The sequence below is a fragment of the Petaurus breviceps genome, unplaced genomic scaffold, assembly GCF_028583685.1.
Source record: "Petaurus breviceps papuanus isolate PSGF00001 unplaced genomic scaffold, PetGlider_PUasm1.0 175, whole genome shotgun sequence".
Lineage (NCBI taxonomy): Eukaryota > Metazoa > Chordata > Mammalia > Diprotodontia > Petauridae > Petaurus > Petaurus breviceps.
In genome coordinates, this window is record NW_027185764.1 from 23446506 (window position 1) to 23458173 (window position 11668).

The 11668-nt window shown below is 39.8% G+C and overlaps 1 protein-coding gene across 1 annotated transcript in view; it reads right to left on the minus strand.

Annotated features, from left to right (window-relative positions):
* Positions 1–11668, minus strand: part of LMTK2 (lemur tyrosine kinase 2) — a 115563-nt gene that overhangs the window by 13142 nt on the left and 90753 nt on the right. The window contains exons 10-11 of the mRNA XM_069084890.1: positions 6066–6215; positions 1526–4532 (exon numbers count right to left, since the gene is read on the minus strand). Of these exons, the coding sequence (XP_068940991.1) occupies positions 1526–4532; positions 6066–6215 (3157 nt within the window). The remainder of the gene's footprint in view (positions 1–1525; positions 4533–6065; positions 6216–11668) is intronic.

The window sequence follows — 11668 nt, forward strand, 5'->3', positions numbered from 1 at the left end:
AATTAGAGAACTCTTCTCCTGAAACCGCCTTTTGAGGAAGTATGCACCATAGTCACGATCACTTCAAACCCGGCTCATCCTCTGACTGCACAAGACCTGGCAAACAGGAAGCTTTTAATAAAATGTTTTATGCTCTATCCTTCCTCAAAAGTAATATACATATATGTGTATATATGTGTGTGTGTGTACACATACACATATACATACATACACACAAATATATGTATATATATTTTCCCACTTGTTGTATCCAGCCAGCAGATGGTAAATTCCTTTAAGCCAGGGATCAGTTTTGTTTGTTTTGTCTTTGTTTCCCCAGGGTCTAACACATGCTTTTGCATATAGGAGGAGCTTAATTAGTGCTTACTGGATTGAACTGGACCCCTTAAACTGGGTATAATGCTGACATATTGTTATCAAGGGGCAGAAATGATCACAAAACTTAAGACAGAGAGTGGTCAGTGGAAAGAATGCTGAATTCTGATCCTGATTCTGCCACTTAGCATTTGTGTGGTCTTGCGAAGTCACACTCTCCTTGGACTTCAAACTTTTCATTTATAAAAAAAGGGTGCTAGACTTGATGACTTTTCCAGTCTCTTCCATGTAAATCTATGATCAATACCCTTCTTCCTTTTTGAAGCCATTCTCACTGCCACTAACATAATAGTTACCACAGTGCTAATTATTAATCCCTTTCCCCAACAGGTAGGCCTAAATCCCTATGCTTACTGTACTTTTTTCCAAAGGGTATCAGGAATTAGAAAAAATTAGCTGCTGTCACCTCATTATTTTTGTTGGTTATCTGAGTTTAATTTACATGATGTTCTCTTAATAGAAAATACCTAGGGTGGCTAGGTGGTGCAGTGAGTAAGAGTGCCGACCCCAGAGTTGGAAGGACCCGGGATCAGTTCCGGCCTCAAATATTTAACACCCACACAAAAAACTGGCCATGTATCCTTGAGCAAGTTACTTAACCCCAATTGCTTAAAAAAAAAAAAAGAAATTACCTAACCACAACCAGAGGAGAATGGTCTTTGCTAATGTAACTCGGCTGATTCAGAAGGCAGAGGTCCAGAGAGCATTTATCCATGGAGAATATTTTACTTTGCCAATAAAAGTTTAATTTATGCTTGTTATCTATGCTATTCTCTGGGAGTCACAAAAATTTAAAGATTTAAATCATCTGTGCAATGGTTCTGCTGAGTAAGGATCAAATATTATTTGCAATTTTTAATATATGAAATGGAGGCACTTTGGTGGTGAGGCCATTTGGTGAACCGGAAAAAAAAAAAGGACCTGGACCCGTATCCCTCAATTTAATCTGATTTCATGCCTAGATTATGATGCTACAAAATTATGATACTAACTGCCTAATGGTAATAAAATAATAAGCTAAAGCTTAGAAGTACTTCAAAATGGCAAGAATTTTCTAAGTAGATTCATTTTTGTATGTTGAATCCCCAACATGATGAATTTTTAAACATTAAAAACATTCTCCAGTAAGGATTTAGTAGATTATGGATACCTGGTCAAACAGATAGACTGTGACATCATCAAAGAATGTTACTGCCTTCTTATCCTTTCTCCAATTATCAGGCAGCTTGTCACTTCCCACCGCCACAGGTGGTTTCAGTAAACTCCGTAAATGCTTCCCATCATCATTATCACTCAGTATCACTGGTACTGGATGTACTGTTTCATCTTCCGATTCAGAACTGAGACTATGAAGATTAAAAGCTCTCAGGTCATCATCAGAATCGTCACTATTTTCATCTTCTTCATCTGCGTCAATTCCATCCTCTGATATATCAATCATTCCCGAAACACCTAGTTTTCCCAGGTATTTTCCTTCAATATCTGGCTCCTTCAGCTTAGGCCCCTCAGAATAGCAGGATAAGGACTTATCTCCCATCAAGTCTGTTGAAAAGGAGGCCCCTGCCATTGCTGAAGGGCTTCCGGAACAAAAGGTAGCATTTGTATAGGCAAGTAATTCATCAGTATTGGTACCAGTAGAAGTACGATTGCAGCAGCGATCATCTAGGATGTCAAATTCTTCACTACAGTTACACTCTGAACTCGCAATAAGAGTCAAAGAATTTTCAGCCTCCAATTCAGCCACATCAACCTGTCTGGGAATGTCAGTCTGTTCCAGCTCCAACGTGTCTTGTAACTCTGGTTCACTGGTGTTTTGCAAAACAGATAGAGGGCTTTGGTTAAGTCTTTCTTCACAACAATTATGCCTGGCATCACAACTCTGTTCAGCGTTGGATAAACCCCTCTGGGGCTGATCTTTTGTAAACAATGCCAGTGCTGCTGATGTTCCTGTAACATCCTCACTTTTCTTATCAGTCTCCGAATCATTATCAGAAAAATAGGCAGAGTCTCGATAGGAGTTTTGACTACTGCAAGCTAATGTCTTTGAGGTCAAGTCAAAATCTTTGTTGCTGTCTGCTTCATCTGAAATTATGATAACTGGATTGGGAGGCAAATCAGTAAGAGTACCATCATCAATTAATGTGGCACCTGTATTTGAAGCATCATCAACAGCAGGATGGGAAGTCCATTCTGGAGATTCCAGATTCTCTGTTTCATAACCACTGTCAGCAGGTTTATCAGGTGGCACAAGTTTCTGAGGACTCTGAGTACCTAGACCATCTAAAACCCCATGGACATCTAAGGAATCCAAAGAGTCCGGCGTTTCTACAGATTGCTCAGATGTCTGTATGGGTGTCGAGATGCTGTCTTCCAAGAGACTGTCTTGGCTTGTAGAATCGGAAGAAAGGGTGGATATCAAACCCACTTCTTTTGGTGCTTCTTTATAAGTAAGCTGATTTGAAATCCCAAGAGTTTCACTTTCTTTCTCTAACAAACTTCTAGCATTATGGTCTCCTAAAGGGGACCTGTTTTCCAAGTCCTGGTTCATCTCTTCTGGAAGACGTATCTCCAGATCCACACTACAAACAGTTTCTTCATCAAAATTAAGTGGTTCACTTTTGGTGATATTTGTGGACTTTTCGCTTTTGGGGGAAATGTCATGTGATCCACTTTCAATGTTTTCTCTTATGGCATCACTGGATAGCACTTCAATCAAGGCAGTCTTGGGATTTAACTCTTGCTTGGGACTATCATCACTGGTAACAACATTTAAGCATGTGGGTTTGGTTTCTTCTTGAAACAGAACAGAATCTGGATGTGTACTACAAGTCTTTTCTTCTGTTTTAGGCAAGTTAGATGCTATTTGCAATTCTGGAGAAGACTGCAATGAAGCACTCAAATTTTCCTCTGAAGGCATCATGCACTCTTCTTTACTTTCAGGTTTTTCATTATCTTGTAACAAAGACAAGGTTGATTTATTTTCAATGAAGTTAAGCTCAATATCTAAAGAATTTCTATGTGGAGATTCTAACACATTCCCTGTAAAACCTGCTTTTTCTAATTCTGTTTGGAGATCACTTGTATGTTCTTTCATAGACAATGTATCTTTCATTAAGTTTTTCTCTTGAAGAAACAAAAAGTTTTCTGACAGTTCTTGAATATTCAATGGGTCAAAATTATTCTGATGGACAAGATTTTCAGATAAGCAAACAGCATCATGATCAAAAATATTATGGCCAGTCTTTTTTTCAAGATGGTCAGTCACTAGTGTCTCTTTAGGCACATCCAAGCTTGGGCTTAGAGTAGCTGGTTTAAATTCAGCATGAATACCATTTAGTTCAGTTAAGTCAAATATTTTTTGATGACTGTGCAAATCCTCTGATTTGTCAAGCTCATTAAATATATTACTGAAAGGGCTTTCAGGGACACTGGCAACATGTGACTCTTCAGGTATATCAGTATCTTTAGGATCTTCAGTGTAGTGAAAAAAATCTCCATCTGTATTTGATTCCCCATCATCGAGATCCCCGAGTGCCACGAATTGAGAACTTTGATTAGTCAGAGTGTCAGGATTATCCACTTCTGTAGTGAGAATTGTTGACTGGTTATCGAGATCCAAGCTGCCACCACTTTTTTCTTCTAACTGGATATAATAATCACTGCCAACAGAAAGATTGTGGGCATCAAAAACAGGGACTACCCCTGGTGCCCTGAGTGATACATCTTGGCCACTTTCATCTTGTTTTCCTGGTCCAGGATCTGAGAGTGAACTCTCAAAAACATCGACTGGAAAAAAGATGCTCGTATATGACATGGCCTCATCAGGATTGACCTGACTGCGTTCATCAAAATGATCATGTTTAGCTGCCTCCCAGACATATTCAAAACTAAGCCCCTGACTTGTTTCAGTTACTGTGAGGACTTCTTCCATTTCACGACCAAGTCTATCCCTGGTAAAATGGTCAAGGATTGGAAATGCAGCATTATTTGAACTCTCTCTGTTATTGGTATTTGGTTTAAGAGCATTCCATTGCTGCTCAAAGTCAATTTCAGAGTCCCTTTGGCTTTGCATACGAAGATAAGTTAGTAGTCTATGTACTTCTTCTGCTGTTGGTCTCTTGTCTGGTGGTAGCCAGCAGAACTGCAAAACTTCATACCTGAAAGACAGGAGGCAATTATTGTATTTATAGATAAAATAATAAAATAGCAAAACTAAATCTTTGCAAATTCCCATCTCAACGCAAGATTTCCAAGGTGTGTACCCCTGGACAATTTTTATTTTTTAGTTCTTGAGATCCAATTCAATCAAGACATTGAGGTGAAAGGATAGACTGAGTTGTTGGCAGAATGACATTTCTTTTTTAAGTCTGCTTTCAATTCTTTTGCCAGATCATTAGTTCTTTATGGGAACTGCCCAATCCCAAATCCATTAAATTAAATTAAATTTAGATTTAATTGTACATTCTATTTGGGAAATGTTCTTTTATATTCTAAGTGGATTCATTTTGATCTAAATGAATTTAGTACAGACAAGTGTCCTTTACTTGTTCTCTTTCCAGTAAAGAATTAACAATGATCTAATTTCTTGCCATGTATTATTCTTTCTGCATACAACACACAACACAACGTGGGAGAAGAAATAAGAAGAGAAAAATGGAGAAACACAAAGTCCAAGGGAAAAGGTAACCATCAGCTAAATCTTTGCAGGTTTTAAATGACCAAAGTCAGTGTGTTGAATTATAACTCAGGATTATATAGCAAACAGACTAAAGGCAAGGAAAACTGTGGGATTCAAGTCTAACATTATTAGTATTACAAAGCACAGGTTAAAATAATCTCATGAAAAAGAAACATTCTTTTATATAAGCCCTTTATAAAATAACTGATGCAAATCTGTTTTGTCTCCATTTTTTTTTTTTTTTTTGCTTTTTGGAGGGGGAAGGCAGGGCAATTAGGGTTAAGTGACTTGCCTCAGGTCACATGGCTAGTAAAGTGTTAAGTGTCTGAGGCTGGATTTAAACTCAGGTCCTCCTGACTCCAGGGCCAGTGCTCTATTCACTGAATCACCTAGCCGCCCCATCTCCATTTTTTTATATGCAAGAAATTCGTCTTAGAGGAGACCAAAGTTTGAATCTAACTCCAATGCCTTGTAGCTAGCTCAACAAATCTTTGAGCTTCTGTTTCTAATCTGTAAAGTGGGAATAATTCTTTTAATCAATCAAAAAACATTTAGTTCACAGAGTTATAATGAAAATAATTTCTAAATCCATAAAGTACTACATAAATAACTATTATAATTTTAACATTACTCTTTAATTGCCTTTTATTTTTACCCAAAAAAGACAAAAGGTAATGAAAGACAGAATTCTCTTTGTTTTTATTTCTAATTATTCCAGATTCAAGTCCCCTAATGCATCAACAACTCTATACTGCTTAAAAATTCAACACAATTTACTACCTCAAGAAAAAAACATATCTTGCTTTAAAGAAGAAAAAAGGTCTGTTAAAAATAGCAAGTAGAGTGTTAGCTAAGCTTGTAAGTGGACAGTGATGGTGAAAAAAACAATGAAAAACAATCATAAACAAACCAGTAGCTTTTCACAACTGTAATTCCCCCAAAATGAACATGATGGGAACATGTTTGGACCATCTAATTATTTGAAAGTCCACAAAGTAAAACCAAAGGTTACCATCTTTCTGAATAGGGCTGCTCCAGCTGTGGTTTGGGGAGCTTTGTCTCCCTCTCTTTTATGACCTGCTGGAGAACTTCGACATCAGAAAGGTGTGCATAAGGCTGAGCACCATGGTCAAAGAGTTCCCAAAGGGTTACACCCAGTGACCTAGAAGAGGGGAAAAAAATGAAAGGATTATCATATTTTCCCACAATTTTTTTCGCTTAAGTTTCTATACTTATTGGACAATATGTATCGGACATCTTGCCATTTTAAACTTAAAAAAAAAATTACACATCAAAATCCCTCCATTCCAACAGCATTGCAAGATTAACTCATAAACAACGAATAAAAACTCATGACAATCCTGGGCTCAGTGTCACAAGTGTGAGTTTCGCGCATTTCCTCCTCATTGTTAATAAAGACGACACTACTGCTTCATGCTCTTTCAAGTGTTTTTCCAGTAGCAGGGATAGACTTGCACTGATCCATTTATACTTCCTTCCCTATTCCTCCTTGTGAACAACAGGACACATTTATAAAATGACTGAATGGTCATACTTAAAGGTCTAGTCTGTAGCCTGGAACAAAACAAAGCCAACAGGGCCCATAAAAAGAAAAAACTCAAGACCTTAGGGTGGTAATTTTTTCTTTGAGAAGCCTTTTTGAGATCCATAAAACTTGTGTACAGCAGGCTGCTTCTGCCCTCAATATGCTGCCCACCCTCCTCCCACCCCCACTATGCCCTGCCTCTTATGGAATCTTCCATGCTGGAATGTTCTAAGCTGGCAACTTCTATGTTCTATGCGCACTAGCCAATCCCTGGTGTCTTCCTGCCTGTGACGTCAAAGGTAGGAAACAAACCAGGTGTGCTAGCCTGAGTCACTGCCACTCTCTGTAAAACCCTATTTGCCTGTTCTGTTTCAGAGCTGCCCCAGTAGACAGGCTGTCCTTGGATGGGAGTAGAGGTCTGCTGCTATGTAAAGGAAGCTATCATTTCCCATACCAGTTAGGGTAGAGACAGGAGAGCTAGAGCTGAATGGCCAAGGCCAAGGAGCAGCTTCTCCAAAACCCTTCCTCCTGCTGCCGTGGCCTGAAGATACAGTGACTGCTAAGACTATGTCCGTCCTTTGCTGCCTCTGCTTCTTCTTGTGGGGCTCTCCCTCCTGGATCATCCCTTCAACCTTCCCTTGTATGAGTTAAAATATGCCAAATAAAGGCCTGTAGCTCTTACTATCATTGCCCATTCTGACTAATTTTTTAAGAGGTCTTTTTGAAAGTCTCAAAGCAGCAGTAACAGACTAGGATACTTAAGTCTCATTAACATGGCACTGTGTTTCCACCCCCCTTCCCCCAGCAGACTGTATTTTATTTTTTCTAGTTACACGTAAAAACAATTTTTAACATTCTTTTTTATATAAAATTCTGAGTTCTGAATTTTCTTCCTCCCTCCCCTCCCTAAGATGGTAAGCAGTATCATGCAGGTTATATATGGGCAATCATGTAAAACATTTATCCATATTAGTGGTAATATGGTGCTTTAAAGAGCTACAGATGGAAATCATTGGCCACAGATGTAAACTGGCACTTGAGAGAACCAAGTCTACATGCACTTATACTTACATTTCAATACAAGTTTGCTTCTTAGGGCCAAGAACAGATCATGTGACATTTTCTAAAAATGACACCTGACAGAGTATGCTGCATACAGGTAAAAGCACAATTCAAATCAACAAGCATTTATTGTATGAAATCATTCAATGATCTAATCCAATTCCCATGGACTCCACGATCATCTCCGTGCTAATGATTCTCAAATCTTCTCATCCAGTCCTAATGTCTTTCCTGGCAGCTAGAGGGCGCAGGGGATACAGTGCTAGGCTGGAACTCATCTTCCTGAGTTCAAATGTGACTGCAGACATGTGCTAGTTGTGTGACACTGGACAAGTCACTTCAGCTTGGTTGCCTCAGTTCCTGATGTGTAAAATGAGAAGGAAATGGCAAACCACTCCAGTATCTCTGCTAAGAAAACCCCAAATGAGATCACAAAGAGAGCCTCAACTAATGCGACCACAACAAAAAAATGAGGGTTGAACTACTCAACAACCACCTCTCTACTGACCTCCAGCCTCCATCTCCATTTGCCTATTAGACATTTTTTCTAATTCAGTACGTCCAAAACTGAACTATCTTCCTCTTCCCAAACTTTTCTATTACTGTCAAGGTACCACCATCCCTCCAGCTACCCAGGCTCACAACCGAAGTGTCATTCTTAACTCCTCATTCTCCCCTCCTCGATTTTTAATCTGTTGCCAAAGCCTACTGACTTTAAATAGCAATGGTAATAGCAGCTAACATTTATATAATGCTTACACTACTTACACTGCCAGGCAATGTGACAAGTACTTTACAAATGTCATTTGATCCTCACAGCCACCCTTCTTATTCCGGCCCCTGTGCTTTACTCACTGCTCCCCTCAGCTACTTAGTTTCTTCTATAATATTTCTCATATAGGTCCCCTTCTCTCTTCCGACATTGCTACTACTCTGGTGAAGGCCCTTATCATTTCACGCTTGGACTACTACAACAACAGACTGATGGTTAGTCTCCCTGCCACAAGCCTCCAGTTCAATCTCCATCCAGTTGCAAAATGATCTTCCTAAAGTGCAGGTCTGATCATATAACTCTTCCCCCCCAATAACAATGGCACCCCCAGGATCAGACATAAAATCTCAAAGCCCTTCACAGTCTGTCCTTTCCTCCTCAGTGTTTCCAGTCTTCTTATACTTTACTCTCCCCACATACTCTGTGGGATCCAGTGACTGGCCTCCTTGCTATTCCAAGCACATGACATTGATCTCCTGACTCTCGGTATTTTCACTAGCTGTTCTCCCCATACCTGGAATGCTTTGCTTCTTCATTTCTGCCTCTTGGTTTGCCTGGCTTCCTTCATGTCCCAGTCAAAATCCTACCTTCTAAGGAAACCTTTCCTGTTGCCAATTAATTCTCTTGCCTTCCCTCTATTAATTATTTCCACTAATCCTGAATATAAGCTTGCTTGTACACAAGCTCTCTGCGTGCTGTCTCACCATTAGGTTGTGAGCTCCTTGAGAGGAGAGGCTTCTTGTCTTTCTTTGTAACCCCAGCACTTAGCAAAGTGCCTGGCATATAGTAAGTACTTAATGTTTATTGACTGGCTGACCGACTATGTATTTCACACTGTGCTACTAGTGTTTATAAGGAGGAGGTGGGAAAGACTGATTAAAAAAACAAATATATGATAGTCCTTGATTGCAAGGTGTTTGAAATTCCATTAGGCAGAAGAGTAAAAGGTAACACATTATAAGCATTAAAGTGAATTCATTTTAGACCACAGGTGCTGAAGGATGGTGGTGGGAAAGATGGTAGTGGGTTAAAATTAGTCAAGGGAGACTTCATATAGGATCTAGAACTTAGGATAGGCAGGATTAATAGAGGCAGACAAGAAAGGTGGCCATCCCAGAACAGAATGGGGAAGAAACTCAGTATATAAACAAAAACATGAAGGTGGGAATGGAATCTTCTAGGGACCATGAAGAGAGGCCTGAAAGATTTTTTGAGGGAACTGGAAACAAATAACAGGTAGGGATGTGGGGCTGTGGGGTAAAACTTTGACCAGAACACTTGCTGCCTCAACTTCTTTAATTCTGCTTCTCTTCTAAACTCTCTGAAGTTTGGCTTCCGACTTCATCACTAAATTAAAACTGCTCTCTCCAAAGCTGACAACGAAGCAGCATAAGACAGTGGACGGGGCTTGGACTTGGCATTAGGAAGACCTGAGTTAAAAACATACCTCACAGACATTGTATTGTTGCATATGATTCTGGGTAAGTCATTCAAGCTCTGTGACTTACGTTCCTATCTAGGGGCTGTACTCAATGGCCTCTAAGGTCTTTCCAACTCTAAATCTCTGATCCTATGATTTCTTAATCAAATCTAACTGCCTTTTCTCCATCCTCATCCTCCTTGACCTTTATTAAAAATCCAACACTGCTGCCCACCCCTGTAGTCCCCAGGATACTCTTTCCTGTTTTTCACCCCATCTGAATGCCCCCCCTCATTTTCCTTTGCTGTATTTGTACATGTCACTCCCCCTAACTTTTGGGTTATACCCCAAAGCTCTGTCCTGGGCCCTTTTCTTTTTACAGTCTCTCGCTTGGTCACTTCATCAACTTCCCTAAGTTTGCCACCTCTGACAGAGACTGACTTCCAGATCTGAAAGGTTGCGGAAGACTTAAAATGCCAGGCTGAGGCATTTTTATTTTATTCTAGAAATAATTGGGAATAACTGAAGACTTTTCAACAGAGAAATGACATGTTCAGACTTGTACTTTAGGAAGATTACAAGGAGCAGACTGGATGTAGAGAGAACCACTAGGAGATGACCACAATTACTTATGGCAGGTGTGAGGCTTGAACAAGGGTGATGGGGGGAGATACTGCAGCAGTGAAATAAACAGGATTTGGAAGGAGGAGATGGAAGAGTTAGAGACTATAGCTGAGATCATTGAGCTAGGCAAGGGCAGTGTTTCCAACAGAAACAAGGCAGATTAGAAGAGAGGCATGTTGGGGTAAGGAAGCGACATCTATTTTGCACGTCCTGAGCTTGAGGGTCAATGGAACATCCAGAGGGAGATGCTAGCAGGTAATGGATTGGTGATGTGGGTATGGAGGTCAGGAAAGAGATGAAAAACTGGACATATAAATTTTGAAGTCATCTAAATAAATCACTGAATCTGTGGAAACAGATGAGGTCACCAAGTGTGGAGAGAAAAGTAGGCCGAGGACAGAGCTTCATGGAAGAGGGACCATGAAACAGCTGAGACTGAGGGGTGGGTCAGGCAGGAAGAAAACCAAGAGACAGTAATATGACTGAACAGAGGGAAGGGAGAGATGATCTAGGAGGAGGAGGAAATAAAGCTAGCAGTAGAGGAAAAAGAAAGCTACAGAAGGGTCAAGGAGAATGACTGAAAAGAAGTCATTTCCCTTCAGAAATCAATCGAAACCCTTGAAAGAGCAGTTTCAGTAGTGGTACAGTCAGAAGCCAGACTGCATAAGTCCAAGATATGAGTTAAAATCTTGTCACAGACATTCTCTAGCAGTATGACCCTGGGCAAGTCACCTAAGCTCTCTGCACCTCAGTTTTCTCATCTGTAAAATGGAGATAACAGCACCTACCTGACAGGGTTGTAAAGATCAAATAAGTCATGTAAAGTGCTTTGCAACTTAAAGTACTTTATCAATGCTTATTAATAATAATATTACTATTACTACAGAGGATCTATTGAGTAATGGGAAAGAGTATTGGCTCTGAAGTCAGAGAATCTGAGTTCAAATCTGTGTGATTGAGGGGAAATCACAACCATCTGGGACTTCAGTTTCTATATCTATAAAACTAGAGAGTTGGACTGAATGACCTCTAAGGTCCTTTCCAGTCCTAAATCTTCTGGTTATTAGTAATTCTGTCTTTTCCATGATTCTCTGCAATCTAGCATTACTAAGAGAATAATGAGGGTCTTTTGAGAGAGAGAGACAGAGAGAGACAGAGAGAGAAAGAGAGAGAGAGACAGAGAGAGAGAGA